Source organism: Triticum dicoccoides, chromosome 7A (assembly GCF_002162155.2).
Source record: "Triticum dicoccoides isolate Atlit2015 ecotype Zavitan chromosome 7A, WEW_v2.0, whole genome shotgun sequence".
NCBI lineage: Eukaryota > Viridiplantae > Streptophyta > Magnoliopsida > Poales > Poaceae > Triticum > Triticum dicoccoides.
Window position 1 is genome coordinate 26,676,828 of NC_041392.1, and position 24,692 is coordinate 26,701,519.

At 45.0% G+C, this 24,692-nt stretch overlaps 3 protein-coding genes across 3 annotated transcripts; all 3 read right to left on the bottom strand.

Annotated features, from left to right (window-relative positions):
- Positions 1 to 10,369: 10,369 nt before the first annotated feature.
- On the bottom strand, positions 10,370 to 11,952 carry LOC119332933. The gene is made up of 7 exons (XM_037606016.1): positions 11,943 to 11,952; positions 11,696 to 11,844; positions 11,422 to 11,622; positions 11,216 to 11,338; positions 10,997 to 11,133; positions 10,847 to 10,922; positions 10,370 to 10,724 (listed from the first exon to the last, which is right to left on the bottom strand). The coding sequence occupies exons 1-7, from the start codon at positions 11,950 to 11,952 to the stop codon at positions 10,551 to 10,553; spliced, it is 870 nt and encodes a 289-aa protein (XP_037461913.1). The 3' UTR covers positions 10,370 to 10,550.
- Positions 11,953 to 12,834: 882 nt separating this feature from the next.
- On the bottom strand, positions 12,835 to 13,888 carry LOC119332934. Its single transcript, XM_037606017.1, has 3 exons — positions 13,832 to 13,888; positions 13,092 to 13,742; positions 12,835 to 13,002 (listed from the first exon to the last, which is right to left on the bottom strand). Exons 1-3 carry the CDS (start codon positions 13,886 to 13,888, stop codon positions 12,835 to 12,837), a joined length of 876 nt encoding a protein of 291 aa, XP_037461914.1.
- A 2,181-nt stretch (positions 13,889 to 16,069) lies between these two features.
- LOC119331406 (protein FAR1-RELATED SEQUENCE 5-like) lies at positions 16,070 to 19,519 on the bottom strand. Its single transcript, XM_037604558.1, has 3 exons — positions 19,064 to 19,519; positions 16,494 to 18,694; positions 16,070 to 16,397 (listed from the first exon to the last, which is right to left on the bottom strand). The coding sequence occupies exon 2, from the start codon at positions 17,674 to 17,676 to the stop codon at positions 16,519 to 16,521; it is 1,158 nt and encodes a 385-aa protein (XP_037460455.1). The 5' UTR covers positions 17,677 to 18,694; positions 19,064 to 19,519; the 3' UTR covers positions 16,070 to 16,397; positions 16,494 to 16,518.
- Between the last annotated feature and the right edge of the window lie 5,173 nt (positions 19,520 to 24,692).

A 24,692-nucleotide genomic window follows, 5' to 3' on the forward strand; every position in this document is an offset into this window, starting at 1 on the left:
TCTCATATCTTCTCCGTTGTCTCCCGAGAATGAAGTTCTAAATTTTAAACAAAGGGAGGGAGAAAATCTAAAAGATGCTTGGTATAGAATTTGCAATGCTCAAAATAGATCTACCAGGAAGCAATCTACTTCAGTTCTTCTCCGTAATTTTTATGTAGGTGCTAGTCCTTGGTATAGATATATCCTTGATACCATTACCAGAGGGAATTTCTTGGGTAGCCATACTTTTGATTCTTATAATGCTATGTTAGATTTATTTGGCTCACCACCTCTTTCGGTTAATGGAACTATGTTAACTTTGGAGCATGTTATGCAAAGACTTGAAATTATTGAAAATAAAGTTGCTACCATTGAATTAATTGAAAATCTAGATAAAAAGATCCACAATAAAATTACCCAATATGGATCTAGGGTAGGAATGACTTTGAAAAATATTAAGGAAAAGGAACCCATAGTTAATGAGAAAATAAATCTAGATTCCACTAGAATCGATAAACTTGAGGGTATCATTACAAACTTGGGAACCAATTTTTCTTCCGTAAAGAATACTCCAAGTCCTCCTACTAAAATTTCCAAGATTATGTATGTTCCTAAAGATAAGGGTGAATCATCTAGTAAGGAAACTGCGGATCTTAAATCTATAAGTATTCATCCCAATCTTTTTGCTATCATTAAGGAACCAATTGCTACAAATGAATTTTTCGGTCTTGTGCCTAAGAGTTTGATAATCACTAGAAAGAAAGAAATTCCTAAGGGAGATAGATGCCTCATTGAAGAATTGCCTACCAAACATGGCAATACCTAGATCTATTCTTGCTTGTTGTGCCTAGCTAGGGGCATTAAACGATAGCGCTTGTTGGGAGGCAACCCAATTTTATTTTTATTCCTTGCTTTTTGCTCCTGTTTAGTTATAAATAATTTATCTAGCCTCTGTTTTGGTTGTGTTTTTGTGTTTAATTAGTGTTTGTGCCAAGTAGAACCATTGGGAAGACTTGGGGAAAGTCTTGTTGAGCTTGCTGTAAAAAACAGAAACTTTAGCGCTCACGAGAACTACTGTCATTTTTATTTGGAGAGTTCTATTTAGTTAATTCTTTTTGCAGATACCAACTTGTGACGCCATCGATTCAATTGTACACTAATTGTACACGCAAATGTGTACGATCAAGATCAAGGACTCACGGGAAGATATCACAACACAACTCTAGACACAAATTAAAATAATACAAGCTTTATATTACAAGCCAGGGGCCTCGAGGGCTCGAATGCATAAGCTCGAATACACAACAGTCAGCGGAAGCAACAATATCTGAGTACAGACATAAGTTAGACAAGCTTGCCTTAAGAAGGCTAGCACAAAAGCAACATTATTGAAAAGCCAAGGCCTTGATACGTCTCCAACGTATCTATAATTTTTGATTGCTCCATGCTATATTATCTACTGTTTTGGACTATATTGGGCTTTATTTTCCACTTTTATAATATTTTTGGGACTAACCTATTAACCGGAGGCCCAGCCCAGAATTGCTATTTTTTGCCTATTTCAGTGTTTCGGAGAAACAGAATATCAAACGGAGTCCAAACGGAATGAAACCTTCGAAAACGTGATTTTCTCATCAGATAAGATCCAGGAGACTTGGACCCTCCGTCAAGAAAGCCATGAGGTGGTCACGAGGGTGGAGGGCGCGCCCCCCTGCCTCGTGGGCCCCTCGAAACTCCACTCAGGTACTTCTTCCTCCTATATATACCTACGTACCCCCAAATGATCGGGGACGGAGCCAAAAACCTAATTCCACCGCCGCAACTTTCTGTATCCACGAGATCCCATCTTGGGGCCTGTTCCGGAGCTCCGCCGGTGGGGGCATCGATCACGGAGGGCTTCTACATCATCATCCAAGCCCCTCCAATGAAGTGTGAGTATTTTACTTCAGACCTACGGGTCCATAGTTAGTAGCTAGATGGCTTCTTCTCTCTTTTTGGATCTCAATACAATGTTCTCCCCCTCTCTTGTGGAGATCTATTCGATGTAGTCTTCTTTTTACGGTGTGTTTGTTGAGACCGATGAATTGTGGGTTTATGATCAAGTCTATCTATGAATAATATTTGAATCTTCTCTGAATTCTTTTATGTATGATTGATTATCTTTGCAAGTCTCTTCGAATTATTAGTTTGGTTTGGCCTACTAGATTGGTTGTTCTTGCCATGGGAGAAGTTCTTAGATATTCTCATAACTATGCTCAATTCTGTCAATTGCTCAACAGTAATTTGTTCACCCACCGTAGAATACTTATGCTCTTGAGAGAAGCCACTAGTGAAACCTATGGCCCCGGCTCTCTTTCTCATCATATCAATCTCCATCACTTTATTATTGCTTTGCCCAGCCACGCCTCGTAAGTATCTCGCGGGCACCTTCCAGGTCAACCCGTCTCCACATCACTCGCTATTAAGCTCGCGCGGGTAACCCTCAGGGCCGACCTATCTTTAGTAACATGGCTTAGTGCAAAGTCATAGTAACCATAGTAACTGTGTGTCTAACACCAAGGGGAAAAACCCGAGGAATCACCCCCGGTGAATTCCACTCGATGTAACCATCAAGGTGAACTTAAGAGGATCCACCCTCGAGGTTCACGCTTGAGGGGTTGCACGACAGAGCCATATCGGGAGTGGTTAAGGAGGAAATCACCCTCGATGACCACGATCGGATAGCTACACTACAGAAGTCTCATCAGGAGTGATGTAAGAGGTTCCACCCTTGACACTCGATGGTAACTCTACAGAGTCGTACAACTAAGGGGGGTTGATGTGCGGTGTCGGGGCCTAGACGTCGATCATGTTGATCGAGTCATCAAACATAAAGCGGGGCAACTGGGACAAGGTGGGGGTCACTGATGGATCACTAACCAACCTATACTAAGTAGTCTAGGATAAGCAGATAAGGTATGAAAGCAGGTAACAACAGCAGGTTATGCATCAGAGTAGGATCATACAGAAAGCAGTAGCCTTTCTAATGCAAGCATGAGAGGGACAGAAATGGGCGATGTCGGAATGCTCAAGGGGGCTTTGCTTGCCTTGAAGCTCTGCTGAAAAAGAAGAAGTGTCTTCATCGACGTAGTCGATCACAGGGGCATCCGCGGTGGTCTCGGGGTCTACCGGAGAGGAGAGGGGGAAGAAACAGTAAATACAAGTAAACAGATGCATGACAAGTCAATAAGTGATGCTAGGGGTGTTCTAACGCAGTGTTATACGATACCGACGAAGGGGGGAAACATCCGGGAAAGTTTTGCCGGAGTTAGGCATTTTTGGACAAATGAAACGGAGGGGGACGGTTGCATGTTTGGTATGCTAGGGACGTGTGGCGGACAAACGGGTTGCCTATTCGGGTTCGTCTCGTCGTTCTGAGCAACTTTCATATATAAAGTTTTTCGATCCGAGCTACGGTTAATTTTCTATGATTTTTCAAAGTTTTAACAATATTCTAGAATTATTTAAAATAACATAAAAGAAAATATGACGTCAGCGTGATGTGTTGATGACGTCAGCAGTCAACAGACTCGCTGACCAGGTCAAACCTGACCTGTGGGTCCAGGCGGACCCACACGTCAGCCTCTGTTAGTCTAACAGTGCATTAAACTAACTAATCTAGGTTAATTAGCTACTGGACCCCACCCGTCAGTGACTCATTAGTTTAGCTAATTATATCTATTTACGAAAATGTTTTAATTAGGTTAACTATGTGGGGGGCGCGTGTCAGTGGCTGGGGTTGCCCAGTCAGCGCGTTGACTGGGTCAACCAAGTCGATGGGGCCCATCGGGCCCACTGGTCAGTAACACAAAGGCGGGGCCCACTGCGCCACGTCGGCGTCGGTGCCGGAGACAACTCCGACGACCAAAAATGCGGCGGAGCTCGCCGGACTTGGACGGAAAAATGCTACGGCGCTCCGTTTGGGGCGTGCTTAGGCTCGCTCGAACGAGCGTTCAACGCCACATCCATCTACGGGAGCGATGCGGCCGTAAACGGCCGGAAGCTATGGCGGCGAGCGGCAGAGCGGACGCCGGAGTTCGGCCCTCGCGCGAACTGCGGCTAGAGGGCACGGCGGGACTACTGGGGAGGCTCTACGGGGTCCTGGCGAGTCCCAGAGCACGGTGGCGAGGTCGGGTGAGCATGCCATCGAAGAGGACGACGGTGACGAGCTCCGTTGCGGAGTGGGCTTCAGGCGGCAATGGCAACGGCGGCTACGGTGATGGATCCGTGCGGGGGAGAGAGGGGAGAGACGTGGTGGCTCACCGGGAGCCTATAGATGAGCAACGCGGGCTCGAGGGAGGCTCGAGGTGGCCGGATTTTGACGGCGAGGGTAGCGGTGCTGAAGGTGGAAGACGACGAGGATCCGGGACAGCAACGCCTCCCAACTCGCGCTGCTGGCCGTAGTCGACACGGAAGATGCTGACGGTGCTCCTCGTCGTCTTCGCTTGGCTCGGGGAGGTCGTCGGCCATGGTCACAGCGAGGCGGCAGCGGCGACCGCGTCGGGTGGGCACAGGGGAGAAAGGGGTCTGGGGAGAGGGAGAGTGGAGGATGGTGTGGGGAGCAAGGGGCAAGTGGGAGAGAGGACCGAGGCGTCGCAGGGGGCGGCATCCTCATCGCCTCCATGGTGACGCCGACGAGCTGGTCTGGCGGGGACTGCTCGGTCGCAGGCGCCCGGTCGCGTGAGCAGTGGGGAAGAAAGGCGACCGAGGGAGTGCGGGGTTGGGCCGCCCTGGCTGTCCCGAGGCTCAGCTGGGTCGGGGGGGTTCTAGGCCCAGGGGGCTCCACTTTTAATTTTTATTTCTTTTATTTAAATTAAAAGGATGGATACTGCTTCGGATAAAAACATGGCATCAAATGAATTTTTTTTGTTGAAAGTGAAACTTAGCAAATAATTCAGGCACAACGTTGTGGTGTTGCCTAAAAAGTTTCAGGGCCAAAAGAATTGTTCAAGCATTTTTAAAATTTGAAAAGGGTCAATTTAAATGCTGCTGGAGCACTGAATTAATTCCCATGGGCATTCTGAAGAGGTTGGTTTCAACATGACAGTGATCAGGGAAATTTATAGGATAAGGTGAACATTTTAGTTTCACGGTTCCAAGAATTAAAAATGTCACTAGCGATTTAAATTTGAATTTGACTTTGATTTGGACAAGTGGCAATTTGCATAGTAATCATGATGACATGGCCACCGTTAGAGGGAGATTACTGTAGCATGATTCTCGGGGTGTTACACCTATTATGGCATTTCCATAGCCATCCCGAAATATATTGCCATGCAACTTTCCACTGTTCAATTTATTATGACACGCATCATCATTGTCATATTGCCTTGCATGATCATGTAGTTGACATCGTATTTGTAGCAAAGCCATCATGCATAATTTTTTATACATGTCACTCTTGATTCATTGCCCATCCCGGTACACCATCGGAGCCACTCATATAGAGTCATATTTTGTTCTAGTATCGAGTTGTAATCCTTGAGTTGTAAATAAATAGAAGTGTGATGATCATCATTATTAAAGCATTGTCTCATGTGAGGAAATAAAAAAAGAAGAGAAAGGCCAAAAAGGCTCAAAAACAGAGAGAAAAAAAGCGAGAAGGGGCAATGCTACTCGGAAAATGCCAACGAAGGCCGAGCTCCAGTGAGCTCGTTTCCAAATTTTATTTTTTCAGAGCACGAAAAATTCCAAATTTATTTTGTGAACACACATGCACATGTATACTACGTATATGCAAAATTTCACGGCATTATACGTTTACATGTGGCGTATAGAAAAAAGGCAAATAAGCATTTTTAAATGGGCCTTTTAATTTTGTTATTGGGCCGGAAATTTGTTATTTTTGTACAGCCTACAAATCACAACATTTTTCGACGAAATTTAACACGTTCTTGCGGAATACATATATGTTTCCATGGATTTTTTTCAGAATTTTTTGAAACTTTTAAATACGCTTTTTGATTTTTTGAAAATACCGAGCTCACTCGAGCTCGGCCTCTAAAAATCCGCACCCCAATGCTACTATCCTTTTTCCACACTTGTGCTTCAAAGTAGCATAATGATCTTCATGATAGAGAGTCTCTTATTTTGTCACTTTCATATACTAGTGGAAATTTTTCATTTTAGAACTTGGCTTGTATATTCCAACAATGGGCTTCCTCAAATGCCCTAGGTCTTCGTGAGCAAACAAGTTGGATGCACACCCACTTAGTTTCGTTTTGTTGAGCTTTCATACATTTATAGCTCTAGTGCATCTGTTGCATGCCAATCCCTACTCCTCGCATTGACATCAATTGATGGGCATCTCCATAGCCCGTTGATTAGCTGCGTCAATGTGAGACTTTCTCCTTTTTTGTCTTCTCCACACAACCTCCATCATCATATTTTATTCCACCCATAGTGCTATGTCCATGGCTCGTGCTCATGTATTGTGTGAAAGTTGAAAAAGTTTGAGATTACTAAATTATGAAACAATTGCTTGGCTTGTCATCGGGGTTGTGCATGATGAGAGCATTTTGTGTGACGAAGATGGAGCATGGACAAACTATATGATTTTGTAGGGATGAGCTTTCTTTGGCTATGTTATTTTGATAAGACATAATTGCTTAGTTAGTATGATTGAAGTATTATTATTTTTACGTCAATATTAAAATTTTGTCTTGAATCTTTCGGATCTGAACATTCATGCCACAATAAAGAAGATTACATTGAAAATTATGTTAGGAAGCATTCCACATCAAAAATTCTGTTTTATCATTTACCTACTCGAGGACAAGCAGGAATTAAGCTTGGAGATGCTGATACGTCTCCAACATATGTATAATTTTTTATTGTTCCATGCTATTATATTATCTGTTTTGGATATTTAATGGGCTTTAATATGCACTTTTATATTATTTTGGGGACTAACCTACTAACCGGAGGCCCAGTGCCAGTTGCTGTTTTTTCCTTATTTCAGTGTTTCGTAGAAAAGGAATATCAAATGGAATCCAAACGGAATGAAACCTTCGCGAGGATCTTTTTTGGAACAAACGCAATCCAGGAGACTAGGAGTGGAGGTCAAGGAAGCCACGAGGTGGCCACGAGGTAGGAGGGCGCACCCAGGGGGTAGGCGCGCACCCCACCCTCGTGGGCCCCTCATAGCTCCACCGACCTACTTCTTTCGCTTATATATACTCTCGTACCCTGAAAACATCCGGGAGAGCCACGAAACACTTTTTCCACCGCTGCAACCTTTTGTACCCATGAGATCCCATCTGGGAAGGCTCGACTCTGGGAAAACGTCTGCGTTTGCGCGAGCGACCCATATGGCGCGCTGGCGACTGAATCAGCAGCGGGTCGCAGCCGCTTCGTGTAGGATGGGTGGCACCGCCTCCTCACGTGCCCATGCCATCTATCGGTAGCTGGGTACAATACAATAGTCAATACTAGTACACTGTAGTAGTATTACTTAGGGGGAGGTCCGTCAGCTAAGCTGATCACTGGTCAGAGATAGCTCAAACAGAGGGGAGTGTGGTGTCAACGGGCGTCACGCGCGCGGCTTATTGGTCGCGTGGAAGCCCCTGAAATGCTGACGCATGGAAGCTTATTGGTCCCGGTTGGTAGCACCAACCGGGACCAAAGGCCCTCGTGCCTGGGCTCGCCGGAGCGGCCACGTGGAGGCCCATCTGTCCCGGTTAGTATAAGAACCGGGACTAAAGGCCTAGGGCATTAGTAACGACCCTTTAGTCCCGGTTCCCCAGCCGGGACAGATGGGCCTTATGAACCGGGACAAATGGTCCTTTTTCTACTAGTTAGCACATGCTCCTGGGTGAACAGTAATGTGGAAAAATGGTAAATATTTTTTCAAAATTCTGAAATTTTCTGTGTGGATGTTAGTGTTAGTGTCGCAAGCATGCTTGACAATTTTCATGTGAAAAGCAGCAGCGTTTTGTCGGTGAAACAACAAATTTGGGGTGACATTTGGGGTGACATTTGGTGTCCATTTTGTTTTGTTGCACAGGCCAAAATGTTTAACCTTTTTGCCTCAAAATTTGCATGTAGGATTTGGATGTGACTAATAACACATAAACTTTTTGTCTTGATGTTTTTGACATTTGAAAAATTATTTTTTGGCCCGGGAGCCGAATTGAATATCCGATAAATTGGAACATGTAGAGTGCATGGGGTGTATACAAGATGATCACTGGGTCGTCAGCATAGTGCTTTACCCCTTTTTTGTGGCAAACGTGTTGTACATATTACAATGGGTTCAATAATATGTTTATTACATGTGTCTACTTTTTACATGGTTATGAAATACAAAGCAACCTAAAAAAACTAGTTGCCTTCGATGGGATCATCTTATATGTAAATGTACACACTATTGGTTTGTGGTGTTGGTATTTATTCTATGAATTGTATTGGTGCCAATGATGAACCGCTCAAGAACAACCGCCCTCCCACTCGGTTTGCTACCTAGCTACATAGGCGTATTGCGAACTGGATCTTAATGTACATCCAGGTTGGCATTTACCCTAGGGTCCTTTTAGAATTTCATGTACAACTGGTAATTATGGTGCCCCGATGTAGATTGTATCTTGGATGTACTTGTTGTGTGATTTTCACTACATTTGCACTTTCCACTCTTCACAAGAGCGCAAAAGCACCATTCTGGGTTGAATTAGTACCATTCTCCATATTTACTGTTCGGTGTGGTCTATGAACTGGACATAGATTTTCGAGATCCTTGTTGTGTCTATTGCTTCTGTGTATTGTGGACATATTTACAAGGTTATACATCTGAAATTCTAGTCCCACCAAAATGTTTTGAGTGTCTAAAACCGAGCACAATTGTTACTATGTGATTGGACTACCCTATGAAATGAGTTCTATGTCCCCAAACAATATCTAAATAATATATTTATGGAAGTAAAATTAATTACTGGTGCCAGAGCTCTCCACAACATGTAGCAGCATCAGAGGTTGCACCTATAGCCAAAAGGCGATGGGTGGTGGGCCATCGAAAAAATTTGTGTTTTGGTTTTTTCATCATGTATGCCATCCTACACCTGTGAACACCTTCAAGAGACGTTTTGGTAGTCGACGGTAACGTCTCCCCCAGTGGGTGCGAAATTAAATCCAGGAAAAAGCGAACACCAGTGTCAAGTCAAGGACTAGAACTCTGATGGGCTGGTGAGACCTGTGAGCTCCTAACAATCCAACCACCGATTAACAAAGTTTGGAAATTCAAAAACATAGTTTTGAAAATGTGAGGTTTTAATTATTTGAATGTTTAAGAGCTCTTTTACGGTACCCTGAAATGATTAGCCACCGTTCATTTTTCTTAATCCAACGGACTGTGCGATCAGGTACTCCAGCAGCAGTCCCACGGAGGAAAGAGGTGGAGTGCCTCGGTGACAGGGGTAAAAGGGTAATCACCAGTTGTTATAATTATCTCCTGATCCATTTGCCTCTCGTACAGTCCGTTCGTAGCCTTTCTGCTCGCCCCTCGTCTCCACCCCCTCTCCATCTCCCTGTCCGCTCGCCCCTCGTCTCCACCCCTTCTCCATCTCCGGCGGAGGGCGGCGGACGCCTCCGTCTTCTCCAACTCCGGTGGAGACCGCCTTCTCCAAATCCGGCGAGAGCCACGGCGGACGTATTTGGCGAGGCGCCTCCGCCTTATCCATCTCCGGCGTAGGGCGGCGGATGCCTCCACCTTCTCCAACTCCGGCGAGAGCCTCTCCGGCGGAGGATGCGGCAGCCACCGCGGCCGTATTTGGCGAGGCGCACGCCTCCTCCTTCTCCACCTCAGGCGCTTTCCTCTCTCTCAACCACGTGGCTGCGCCGACCGGCTGTCGTGCGCCGGAGTTGGCTCCACCCCTCAACCTCCGCTCGTCGTGCAGCTTCTCCATCTAGTTGCGCCGGAGTTGGCTCCACCCCTCAACCTCCGTTCGTCCAGCAGCTGCTCCATCTAGGGGCGCCGGAGCATGTAGAAAGGGGATTTTTCTATCAATATGATGGCTTTTTCGTAAGATCACCCAGCCCTTCTCATTATCTTTGGTAATTGCTTTAGCTTTTCTCTGTATTGGTTATGGATGAAATCAGACAATAGATTATGATGTTGAGTACATGATAGATACCATGTTTTGTCCATTTTTTTTGTAGCTCAGTGTCTCTAACAAGTAAGAACTTGCAATGTTTGAAAATATGTTTTCTCCATTATTTAGTAGCTCACTGCAAGGCCAGAAAACAATCCTTCATTTCTTGACGTATTGGATATGCGGGTAGCATATTTGGTCAGTGACCAAACATGAGTAGTAATACAAGATACCGTGTTAACGTAAAGAGACCTATGTATACAAATAATTAAGTGGCACACTAAGTGCCGGATAAATAACATCAAATTGTTGCTTACAAACTGAATTATTGAGCAAATTGTCGCACACCAAGTGTCGTGTAAATAACATCAAATTATTGCTTACAAACCAAATTATTGAGCAAATGGGAAAACGTTTGATTTAAGACGAATGTCTATGCGAAAGCCATATCTATTGTGTAGTTCTACTGCTGGTGCTCGTCCTGGACCTCCTTATTTTTTTGGTAGAAACTTCATCGTCAGGAATTGCCTTTGTCTGGTCTGGCTGCTGGTTTTTCCGGAGTAAATTTCTGTCACTGTTAAGTATGTCATGTGCAAGTTGTCTCCTGTACATATCTATATCTTTCTGCATACAAATGGTGAACAGTCAAAGATAATCCTGGGATGTACGCCATCTGTATCTAAAGTAATTCCTTAACCAAGGAAGTAATGTACAGTGCACCCATGAAATAGTCTAAATATGCGCACCTTTGAAAATGTTTTGGATAGTTTGGATCTCGTCCAAAGCATTATGTACTTGATAAGGTAGAGTCCACAAGAGCTCCTGCAAGTATGAATTAGGATTGAATTGCCTTGGTCGAGTTTACAAATTAAGAACATAGTGATGAACGTGTGTACCCGTCTTTCTGGGTTGGCAGCCCTTTGATTGTCTTCTGGTCCCATGTGGCCACGTTGAAGTCTGGCCACTTTGTTGGGTTTGGAAGTTGTTTAATTCTTTCTTCAGCCTGCTGGAACCACGCCGTTATCGCTTCCAACTGAAGAGTGTTTGTTGGTAGTCAGTAATGCATATAACCTACAAGTTGCAGTAGTACTAGGAGCACAAAAGGATATTCTCACTGCATGATCCAGTTCATCCGTTGGACCAACACCAGGGGCTGAATTGAGAATCTGAACTTCTCTTTTAGGCGCATCTAGGGCTGCCAGATACCAGTGTAGTCCAGCGTTCAAGGGTAAAAAAATCTGCATAAACATATATGTTAGAGCAAGGACCAAACAATTCGTAAATAAAATTCAGCAGGTAGTTATTGTGTTGTACCATGTACCATGTCATGATCAAGATATGCAATGATCCTTGCAATTGAGAGAGACTTGTCAATTTTTGAACTCCTCGCTATAGTGTGATTTTCTATATCTGCAACGAGCTTTTGCACATTAATTGTGCTCTCGACAAAGATTTTTTTGCCATCTCTTATGTCAAACTCTCCCTCTGGTGGGCGATTGATATATATGCCAGCATCAATGGCCTAGTATTGCAAGTGAGCACTGATTAGTGCATATCCCAGTGCAGATGTAATAAGTGAAACATGAAATACTTACCAAGCAATCCACATATCTGGCATTGTTGTCCGGCAACTTATTGGCTGTTAGGGAATGCAGGGATGATTTGTTTAGTGTTATATCACCAATTTGGGCCAAAGGCGTTGTATCATCTTGTCCGTTGACCCATTGTAGTTTTTCTTTCAGACCTGCAATTAGTAGGTGGATTTATCTATGTTATAAAGAAAGCACAATGGTATACAACTACATGACAGGCAACGATGTGTGCGACATACCACGAAGTTGCCTCTTTTCATGGTCATAGTATGAATACTCGTCTTCTTTATTGGTCTTTGATTTCCTGTTTGACCGACGCACCGTCCCTTTGACATTACTGTTTGTGTCACCCTCATCACCTATATTAGTGCCTGGAAGCCCTTGCTACCGCTTGGCAGGTGTCTCGCTGTCATGTTCACGAGATTCTCTTTGCTCTTCATCATGTTCAGATTCTCCTTCCTCTTCATCATGTTCAGATTCTCCTTCCTCTTGTCTTATGTGTTGTCCCTTGTGCCATGTGCACTTGTCACCCTTCTTACAAAAAGGCTTGTACATAAAGGAGAATGGGAGTTTAACAGGCAGTAAGACACACAAACAGATAAGTAAACTATCTTTTAAATTACCTCAATTTCTTCATCTGATATGTCGGGAAGAACAAACTTATTAGCCTGCATGGGAAATAAGTGGTTCTTGCTATCACACATCATTTGGCAACATAAAATTGTGCATTAGTGAATAAGACTTTACCTCCAAACACTTGACAACACGAAGCAGGGTTCTGTTGGTCAGGCTTGTGTTATGTTCAATGTCAGCCAGACCATCAACAAGTGGCTTTAAGTACTTGTATTCGTCTATGTACTCTTTCTCCATGACTTTATTCTCTATTACTTGCACAGTTCTATGAACTTGTTGCAACGTTCGGCCCTGCATATAGAAGGATGAATATATTTAGAATATGTTTTGTAGTATGAAATGCAGTAAATATGGTTCTGATTGCGCATACTTCATTGCTAACATACACTGATCTGTGTAGAACGTACTCCACTTCACTCATGAGGTGCTCAATAATCTATTTTGAATAATATGAGATGAATAGTTAGTACATGATAGTAAAGAAAGTAAAACTCAATTATGTGGCACGATCATGTACACAATCCTTTACTTACATCTCCCTCGGCAAAGTTGGCATGTTCCCTCTTTGCCACCTTCTCCTTGTCCCACGATTGTATCAAAGGCTTCTGTCGAGGAGAGTAATCTATATCTATATTGTGCTTAACTTTGTTCACATAAAATTTCTCCCAGTACCACACCTGCATTGCAACATAGTGAAAATAAATGAGACGCAAAACCATAGCTCAAGTACATTGTTACGCGGAAATAAATAGTCATTACGTATTACCTGTAAGAGAGCGAGGTTGCCAGCAAGATTTGTTTGCTTATTGTTCTTGTACTGCTTCAAGCACGCAATCAGGTGATCAAGTGTCAGGGTTGCCCAATTTATCTTATTTACATCACCATCGTCCAACATAAGGTTCAAATATTCTGAACTGACTTGTGACTTTGTACTTGGACATAGCAGTCGACAAATTACACACAAAGCAATTCTCCTCAAGAAGTGTTCGTCCGTAGATCCTTTGCTTTCTCTTATTTGTTGCACTAGGCCCTTGTAGGTGATTGCTTGCTCTTTTGGGTCTACGTATAATCTGAACAGTTGGCCTTGTTTCTGTTTTCTTTCGAACTCAAGCTTCTTGTCTGCATACCTAAGTTTAATATCAGGGATCCCCCCTGCCGAAGGCAGATCCATGATATTAACTACATCTTCCAGATGTATCTTTAACTGTTTGTTGTTCACAATAAATGCCTCAACTTCCGGATCGAAAGTATCAGCTTTTACTGTTTGGCGACGAATTTGAATATCACGTAGATGTAGTAACCCCTGCAAACTAGATTCTGCAACCTTTTTCCTCTGATTATCATCGCAAACAATCCAAAGAAGGTCATAAATAGCACCTTGACAGCAGACCACTGTTTCATGTACGTAAATATCATACTAATTAGATAAATTGATGAAAGATCAAGAGAGGCTTTGTACTGTCAAGTTATTATTATGTGTGTTGTTCCAATTAAAAAAATGCATACCTTCTTCTCTCTAGTCGTTGTCGCTTTGTTTACAGAAGCTTTATTTACAGAAGCCATGGCGGGTGATGCATCCTAACATTAGAAAATGACAAAAATTAGAAATTCTGTATCGTTCTACATTTTATTTTTCGCCATATATTAGTACATACTTGTGCTTTCTGCAGCTTGGGTGTGGTAAGAGTCTGTGAACCGGTAATCCCACTTTTCTTACTGGAAGAATTTGTGGCAGGTGATGCTTGTTGATGAAAGGCACAACAACATAGGTACATGTCATTCATATGGGAAAAATTAAAAAAAAAGTCAAATCTATGTTTGTATTCCACCCTACTAGGCCTAACAAAATTTTGGTTGATGACGATTATTGGAGGCAAAAAGAAGCCAGATTCTTCTCTATACATGATAGATCTACCAAACTTGGGGCCTAAGCCAAACTAACAAACAGGAGGAAATAATCTAACTTGAGAAATATATCTAAGAGATTGAAACTTGGTAACAGATAACTAGGGATACTCATCTCTTTAAGATAGCATAAATTAAGTAGAGTTCTCCAAACAATTATCTGAAACAAAAAAAAGATTCTAGGTCTGTAATGTACCCTTGTGCTATTCCCTATGCAATACCGAGATGCACACGTCCTATGGAAAAGTTTGTGTGATGATGTTTGCGTAACCTGAACCTTGCTTCTTCCTTCAGGATATGGCGAAGCTGGCGATGCTTTAGGTTGTGCCGATGCTATCGAAGCTTTTCTTGACGTAGGGAAATAGAATGGTTCTTCTGCCATCAAAGCGATGTAACACGACGGCGACGGCGGCGGCGGATGAATACGAGCGCAAGGGTTTGCTATGGGCGTGTGTATATATAGATGTTTTTTTGAAGAACGCAATCTGCAACCATATATATCTTCTTGTTGTTACGAATGGTAAAAGAAAACTAATCTACTTCATATATATCGTCTTGTTGTTACGAATGGTAAAAGAAAACTAATCTACTTCTAAAGGAAACTTGGTATAAATCTATAAAAATGGACACCTTTTATTGTGACAAACTTTAGATGTATTCTTCTTTTAGTACAACTTTGGATGTATTCAGCATGGCACGACAATACAAAGAACACAGAATTAATAAAAATGGGATCCATCAACGTGACCTAAATTTTTTCACACATCCATCAACCTGACCCAAAAAATTTGCAGACACTGGAGTCATCATGGCAAGCAGGCATGCCAATTTTCGGTGATATCTGATATTCTATGCATTTTGTAGGATTTTCCCGATGAAAAACCCCTAAAATACTGACCGGTCGTAAAGCAGGCATGCCAAGTTTTGGTGTCCGAATTCGTTCATATTTTGCAGCAGGTCCTACGACGTGCATGCCCACCCGCTGCCAAAATTGTGTTTCATTTCATGCATGCCAGCAAGTACACCATGTTCAACCGGACCGTTCGGGTAGAGCGGTAAAGACAATTCTACAAGCACTTTTTCCCACATCCATCAACCTGACCCAAATTTTTTCTAGACACTGGAGTCATCATGGCAAGCAGGCATGCCAAGTTTCGATGATATCTGACATTCTATGCATTTTCTAACATTTTCCCGATGGAAAACCCCGAAAATACTGGCCGGTCGTGACGCAACGTGCGTTTGGTGTCCGAATTCATTCATATTTTGCAGCAGAGCCTACGAGGTACATTCCCACCCGCTGCCAAAATTACGTTTCGTTTCGTGCATGCCAGCAAGTACACCATGTTCAACCGGGACCGTTCGGGTAGACCGGTAAAGGCAATTCTAGAAGCACTTTTGCCCACATCCATGACATTCTATGCAGAACCAAAAAAGACTTATTTGATAGGTCTAGGTTGCACGCTAGACTCATGCACCATTTTTCACTAAAATAACGAGTGTAATGCACAATTTATTCTATCTTCTCCCCCCGAATAAATCTCAGGTACAAACAGACGAGGACCACTAACATGGCCGCCTCCTCATAAAAATCGGATCTACCAAACAGATCGTCGGATATCTCGTAATTTGCATTTTTCGTGCATCGTCCAACTCTCGACGGCGCCAGGCACGAACCAATCCGCGGTTCATCTACTACTTGCTGGTGTACATTCATCAGGCGGCGGTGCATCTGCATATATCGTCTTTCGTCTCTGACCAATCATCTTGCCTGCCCCGCTCATAAGTAGCAGCACATTCAAACTCTAACCATGCATAACCCTCAACACTTGAAGCTGATTTTTAGACTAAACACAAATTTGTGCTTACGATTCATTAAATAACCTGGAGCCAGTACATAGCAAAACAAACTGAGCAGATATGAAAAAAATCAATAGTCGTCAAGTATCACGACCAAGGTGATAAGTGTCTGCAAGCAAACTAAACAAGGTTCAACGATAGCCATGGATGATGATAACAAAACATAAACTCTGTCACGCCAACAGATTTAACAGGTCCATAAAAATGTCTACTGCCAACATAGTTCTCGATCTTCTTAGGGCTCAGTTGGTTGATGTGACCACACTTGTGCCAGCTGAAATAACTTCGGTGCACGCGTGTATACCATCTGCATATAAGTTAAAATATGATATTGTATGATATATAAAAAAGAAAAACATACTTCAAACCCAAATCCATAAAAAGGCCATGAACATCAACTTACATTTGGTACTGTGCTTCTATCAATTTTATTTCCCTAAATCTGGACATTTCCCCCTGTCATGTTCGGAACTTTTACATTGGCCGTAGCTTCTAGTTCTCTTCTTCCGCCCGTTCGTTTCCCTCAACGTCTCGTGAAATGGCTTCATTCTCTTCTTGCATGGAGCACCTTTTGTGTCGACTATTTTTGGATCAAGGACTCTCTCCGCTGAAGCTTGGCTTGCGGCAGAGTAGTGAGAGGGTATAGGACCAAATGTTGTCTCCTCGGTGTTATCATCATTCTCGATGGGCCCATCGATGATACTTTGGAGATAATCTTTCACCTGCTGCGAACGCTCCCCGCTTTTTGATACTTTGAATAGGGCCATACTAGCTATGTTTCTCAGTTCACGGTAACGACTCATCTCTTCTGACCACACATGTGTATTTGCATTTCTCACTAACACGAATGCAGCCTTGGCTTCCATTGTCCACCTTTTGCTAACACACCATGGAGGAATGGTCGCTGCCCCTACGAAAACCAGAACAACAAAAATGTGCGCGCAAGGGATGGCTTCACACTCCATCTTACGGCAAGGACAGAAGGCACCATTCATCAACGAACCATCAAAAGAACACTCTACAGAGAACAGACGTCTGCTCCCTCCTTCCGCTCCATCTTTTAACACTACTTCATACCTGACCAAGTCATTTACTGTTGTTTGCTCTTGAATCACCCATGCACATGATCTCCGGATACAATCTCTTACCATCTTGAAAAAATTTGGTGTATAAATACGAGCAGCATTTATCTCCAACAGACAAGCATCTATTCTAGTGAAAGGAACTGACTGCGAACATATTGCATCCAACTCGGCCTCGTTCCTCCGCATACGTGATATGCAGTGCTCAGTGTGCTCCACCACATCAACCAACGACATTTTCCGGTCCAAATGATTGTGGAGCCTAGAGTTCAGACTCTCACTACGCTGGTTGCTCTGCATACCCAAGAAATATCGTCCCTTGGTATAAGCTGCGGCCCACTTTTTCCTAAGTTTGTACATTCTGGACATCCATTCATTCTCCTCTTTGATCTCATAATTCGCCTTGAACTCAGCCCATGATTTCTCAAACTGGTAAACTCCCATTCGACAGTATATGAGTTTTCTGAAGTCATCAAGCATTGGATTACGCAGGTGGCGTATCATGTCTGCTCAATGTGCCAACTGCATAGCCGATGGTCTGTCCTTGGCAAAATCTTCCTAATTGCTTTTCTCATTGCCGAGTCTCCATCTGTGATAACAGATATGGGCTCCTTATGACCCATCGCCTCTACAAAGGTCTGAAGTAGCCACTCGTATGACTTGTGGGTCTCATCTGAAACAACACCAATCCCGAAAACAACAGTACTACGATGATGGTTCAGTCCAACAAATGCAACAAAAGGGAGATTGTAGCGGTTGACCCGATAAGTGCTGTCAAACACAACTACATCGCCGAATGCTTCATAATCAATCTGAGACTGTGAATCTGCCCAGAATAAATTTCAAAGATGTCCTTCATCATCTGTGGTGTATTCGAAGAAAAACTCAGCATCTCGTTCTTCCTGTACTCTCATATGGTTCAGCACAAAGTCAGCATCCCTGCCTAAGATTCTTTTTTCTTGTACCTAGCGAAGAAATTGTAGAGGTCTCGGGAAATATACCCAACATGAGGATAGCCGCCGTTCTGTTTCTCTGCCACATTCATGATTTGGAACGTACGGAGACCACCAAGTCCGTATTCCACTGCATCAGCCTTGTGAGCATCGTTCATCCGACGGTGAGACCGTAGAAAAGCAGATTGGTCCGGGTCGGCTAGCGGGTGGTTATGGACATCAACAAACTTCTTAACAAACCACTGACCCCTGCCTGCATCATGTTGGATCTCAAGCATAGCTTTGCAACCACAACGGGTCAGCGCCCGTGGCTCCCTTTTTTGGTCAGTCGCTTGAAAGTACTTCTCCAATCGGTGCCCTCCTTTAGAGCAGCAGAAACGTCTTGCTTTCACCTCTCTGGTGCCCTTCACGTACTCCTTGTCATCCAATCTGACACTAAAACCTTTTGCTCTTGCATATCTGTTGTAGTGCTCGTAACCTTGCTTCTCGCTTGCAAACATCTGACTAACCATCATGTGATATTCTTCTATCTCCTCCTAGCTAGCACTATGACCATCCATCCTCCAAACCTGCCATTATTAAAGCATCATACTTAGCGCATTTATTCTGTCAATGTCATATAAACTGTCTGAATTTAGGTGATTCTTCAGATAAACAGAAAATTTAAACAGAAAACTAACACAAATTCTAGAGGAATTATAACATGTCTTCTATATACATTGCAACATTCATTATATACAAAATCTGAAGGATAGGTTGTGCTGTACCAGTGTCACCCTTTATGACATTCTAGTTTATCTGACGCAAATTGAAGGTGATCCATGATTTCAACTAATACGAATGACACTGTATAACTATATACTCTGATAAAGATCAATTTATGGGTCATGTATCCATACAGATTGCAAGATATGGCTGGAGAAAAACGGGCGACGAACCTGTTCTCTAATTATCCGGCAGACGATTGTCTGGCAGGTGGCGGCGCAGCCTAAAATTATGCGGCGTGTGGGCGCGTCGGCAGGTGGCGGCGGCAGGAACCGCTAGAGGGATGGCGAGGGCAGGACTCGGGTGGCGGGGTCGAAGAACGTCGACCTGGACGGCAAACGGCGGTGGTGCGCGGTGGTGTCGGACGGCGGCGCCCGGGATGTCGGGCGGCCGCACTCTCTGGGCCGGACGGGGGTGTGGAACGGCGCACGTCGGCCCCAAGCGGGGGTGTACGACGGCGGGACGTCGGCGCCGCGCAGCGAACGGTGGTGGTGTCGGACGACGGCGCTCGAGGATGTCGGGCGGCCGCAATCTCCGGGCCGGACGGGGGTGTGGAACGGCGCATGTCGGCCCTGAGACGTCGGCCCCAAGCGGGGGTGTCCGACGGCGGCACGTCGGCGCCGCACGGCCTTATCGCGAGGGTCACGCCGCCACCACAAAAACGAAATGGGATTTAGATCGAGTGTTCTGTTTTTTTTTCTTCACAATCGCCCGTGCTGCGCTTTGGACTGTCTGTGCGTGCGGACTGCAGTTTGGGAAATGAATTCCTTGCCCCTCCGTGCGGACGGCCAGATTTGCACGGTACTCCTGGGTGTCGTTTGGGAGTACCAGGGTACCGTAAAAGAGCTCATGTTTAAAAATGCCCAAACTTTCAAAAAGTTAAATGATTTAAAAAGAAAAATATCAATATTTTTGGAAGTTTTTGAAATTAGGAATATTTGACATTCTGAAAACTAGAGCAGATTTTGTTTCCCACTTACAGCTGTAAGTTATTTCCAAAGCTTTGGAATATAGAAAGGTTGACTATGCATGGACTTGGAAAAAAAAAGGAAAGAACACCTTGATCGCAGCCGCCAGCCAGTGCTTTTTGTGTTGGATGGCCAGGGTTGAGATGTCCCCGTGTGCAAGGAATGAGTTGGCTCGGAGCGTAACACTCTGTCGATTTACGCTCAACGTGAAGCCAGGAAGGAGAATAAGTAGCCGAACATGGCGGCGTGCGGCGTGGTGCCCATCCATCCCAATTCCCAACGGCCGAATCCGGCACTGCCACACCGATGCATCGCCGCCGTCACGACCTGCTCAAGCCAGCCAGCCAGCCAGGGCGACCAGCGAAGTACGTACGTGACTACCCCTTCAAGCCCCGCACGTGGCGTCCCGCTAGAAGCGACCGATGTCCTCTGTCAACGGCGTAGCACACAGTGGATTTGGTTGGTGACACGAGAGGTGATCCGATGGTGACATCGTGTCGTCGAGCGGGGCGACGTCGTAGCCAGCGCACGCGGTGGTCGCAGCGACCTGCGAGCTCGCATAGGGAGTGGCGGTCTCGCGGTGCGGGTGCGCATGCAGTTGGTCGAGTCGAGCCACCGTCCGACGCACGCACGCAGGCACGCAGCGGCGGTGCGCGTCTGCGTCTGCGCGGGCGGCGTGAGGGCACGAGCCGCCCTTACGGCGCTGGAGCCCGAATCAGCGGCGGATCGCAGCCGCTTCGTGCAGGTATGGTGGTCACTGGTCAGAGCGAGCTCGACAAGAGGGGAGTGTGGTGTGAACGGGCGCCACGCGAGCGGCTGGTTTGTGCTGCATGGCGACGCCATCACGTCCTGGATCCGTGCCGAGAGGTCCAGTACTACGTACGTGCTACTCAGCAATTCAGCATGTGTGCCTGGGTTTCCTCGGACCGATACGGTCAAGATGATGCCAGGAGAGAGTGACCGACGACGGCAAGGTACGGCGCGGTCGCGTTTGCCCGTCCAACCCCCAATCCGCCGGTGCCACCCGTCGCGGCCGTCACGACCCGTTCAAGGCTGTTAGAACTAATCTTGATATTATTGTATCAGCATTTAGTTTGTTTTTGTTATGCATGTAACTTAGATGGTCTAGGAGTAGCTAGTCGTCGAAACTTTGGTTGAGCGCACGAAGAAGGCGAGATGCCGGGATGCCGTGCGAAGCGGCGAGTATGGCGAGATGCCGAGACGGCGTGAAGCCGTGGTGCTGTGTGAAGTGGCAAGGCGCGACGAAGGCTGAAGTGTGATGGGCTAAAGTATGACCAAGTAAGTCAGGTGATCTGGCAAGTTCTCGGCTGCTGTGTTGATCAAGTAGCCGATGCATGCGTAGGTGATTAGCTGCATGGTAGTAGTAGGCCACGTTGAGACGTGGAATTGGTTTTAGATATGGCCGAGTCTTGTGGCTGCTGGAGTGATTCTAGCTTGGAGTAGGATAAGGCAGTTAGCATGTGCATGTAGATAGGAGTAGTTAGTGCATGCAGGACGTGCTGTTAGTGGCCGATTATGATGGCCGGTTAGTGCGTGCGTGATGGCCGGACGTGATGGCTGGTTGTGTGCCCTCCTGTGTATATATATTTCACATTGAGCAATGGAGAGGACGCCGTGAGGGCTGTAGCCAAAATGTAGCGTTGTGTACACCAAGGGAAGGGCCTCACGGCAAAGCTCTTCTCGTCTCCCTTGGTTCATGCGTGTGTTTGTGTGTGTTCTTTGTGTTGTGTGAGAGAAACCAAAGAGAGAGTTGTGTCAGAGAGGATAGAGTTATGGAGCTCCGAGGAAGAAGAGAGGCGCTGCGAGGAGGCGGCGCCAACAAAGGCAGCCATGGAAGCCCGGCACGTGGAGCCCCGCTCTAGCAACTCGTGTCTCGGCGAAATAGCGGGAGCACATTCAAGGGAGTAGCATTCTAGTAGTACACGGAATTTCATTGTTTGGGCAAAAGAAAGTTGTTGTTCAGAAAAATCTGCTGGAAAATCATATAGCACTAATAATAAATAGACGCAAACGTGGCAAGATAGGGGCCTCTTTGATTCACATGATTTTAAAAATCTAGGAATAGAAAAGGTATAAGATCGCAGTGGCATGTCAACTTGAATCCTATAGAATTAGCAAAGAGTGTTTGATGCCACATGAAAAACAAAGAAATTGTAAAAAGAGGTTGGAGTGGAGGTTAGATTTCCTATGAATGTAGTACTCCCTCCGTTCACTTTTGCAAGTAATTTCAGACAGCTTAAAATGGGTTGTTTTGTATATTGTTTGAAATGTCTTTAAGGTCTTATAAAATTAAACAGAGGAAGTACAAAAGATTCCATAGGATAAATTCTTATAGGATCCAATCCTATGAATCAAAGGGCCTACATAGAAAAAATTCCTAAGAATTTCAATCCTCCAAAAATCCTAAAGAATTCCTTTGAATCAAAGGAGCCCTAGATAAATTTGGTATAACGTAGAATGGGCATGGTATATGCAGTTTCCAACAGCCCACAAGAGCTAGAAAAAAGGCATATTTTCTAGATTTATCCAGGTTTTCCGACCCTACTCATTTAGTAGCATGGTATGACCGTCAGCTATGATGTGCATGTGATGATTCCATCAGTCTCCAGATCTACCAACTCGGTCTATCAAAGATTCTCATGTGGGTAGAATGTACGTGAACGCGTTAATACGGGAAGTGTGTGTGCATATATGTGTGCATCGTGTCTATACTTTGTTTCTAAAAAAAAGGCAGCCTCTATCGCCATCTTCATCCTTCCCATCTCATTCGTGAAAATAGGATATCCGTGGGGGATTGCTTTAGTCTCTCTGTCTCTCGATGTGTAGCAAAGGCATGTTGGCTTCAAACATAGGATACAGCAATCCAATGGTGGACAAACTCGATCATCCGGTAAACTGGTACAGAGCTGACCGATCGCACTCCCTCGTTGTCTGGCCCTATGCCTAGCGTAGTTAAACCTGTGAATAGTTTCAAACCAGATTGAAGCCAGCCCAAACTATACGACTATACCTCTTTCATCCAGAACAACCCAATCCAAAATTTAACCACCATAACCCAGACCAAACCAAACTACCCACGTTTTCTACCCAGCTCCATCCAAACCATCTTTCATTTTTGGACTGAAACTGTAGTTTGAGACCGTGGACACAATTAGAAGCTGGCGTGGTGGCCAACCCACGCCCGTGAGGATGGAGAAGAGCGCACAGCGCACCGGCGTCCATGTACGCCTCCACGCCCACCGACAGCTCCGGCTGCGCACATAACGGGTAGTAGTCGATCTTCAGTTTCAAGTAGTTGGTCGTCCTTCATGGGTAGTAGGGACGGTGAGCCGGAGGCGGCGCTCTAGCTAGGCACCAGGACGCCGAGTCCGAGGGAGAGGATGTCGAGGAGCTGGGGCGCGAGCACACTGAGCTGCACCTGGAAGCTTTTGGAGACATGAATGTACATGGGCGAGTGCGCCGGCTAGTGCGCGTCGTTCGTGGCGGCATATTGCAATGCGTCAATGAGGTCCGCCGGGATGCCATGGCCGCCCACATGCATGACAGGTGAGCAGTGGCCAGGCACGCGTTGGACAAGCACTCAACGCTAGTAATTCTGGGTCGAAGGCGTCGAAACTAGCTACGTTGACGACCGGCATCTACGGAGAGCCCGGGGACCAGCTTGCCGCCGCCTGGTCGTAGGGGTCGCCCAGGATTTGGACAGGCCGCGCGTACTCCATGGGGACCGTGGACAGGCTACTACTCCCTCCGTTCCAAAATAGATGACCCAACTTTATACTAAAGTTAGTACAAAATTGAGTCATCTATTTTGGAACGGAGGGAGTAATTCTCAGAGTCTCCACACACGCCGTTGATAAATGGAATGGATTAAGCTACGTACGTATGCTGGAGTGCAGCATACTGGAGCCGTCTGTACGATCTGATGGAGAGACTGGATTTTGTCCACGGGTTGAAACAGTTTGAGACCAACTCGTTTGAGTCCAAACCAATCTAGTCTAATCCAGTATTTTATAAAATCCAAACCACACCAAATTGTTTTAGATTCTCAGCCCATTCAACCAACCAAACACAATCTAACAGGAAAACCAAACTGAAACTAAGGTTTCAGTCCAAACTATTCTCAGGCTTAAGTGTAGTCCTTTTTTATAACACCAAATATGACAATGCATGGCGCATGCAAGCAAGCAAAGCACTAATCACGCTCATAATGATTTCCAAATCGTTTAGCCGAACTAGCATGCGGATTTCATTGAATTTACATTATATGTTTGTGTGTGATGTGTGAATCGGGGTTGGGCACTTGTTGCGACAATAATTAGAACATGTTGCAGTGGTGATAGGAGTAGGAGAATGCATAACTGGTTGTCTCATGTGGCAAACTCCACAATCAAAACAAATCTGGTGCTACCATGCATAGACGTCATTACCGGTTAAACCAGTGAAACCTTGGGCACCGGCTTGGTGCAAATGTCTTCCGGTGTAGAGGAACATCTTGTATATGGTGGCATCCGTTCCGAGCATGACTCGAAAAACACAGGAGCAGACCCTATGTAGCGAAAAACATTTCTCTAAATAAAAAACCAATAAATAAACATAAATTTATGTGGACACAACATGAGAAGTTAGTTTTATGCATGTCTGCACTCCACTTACACACAAAACTCTATCTCTTTCCCAACTAAATAGTACTCTTTATCTTATCTCTTACTCATCGTTGTCCTCCTCTATATACCCGTCGTTGTGCTGGAACCGCTAAACCGATGCAGTCTTGGTGGCCATTGGATCCAGCACTGCTCTCTTCCATGCTGAATGC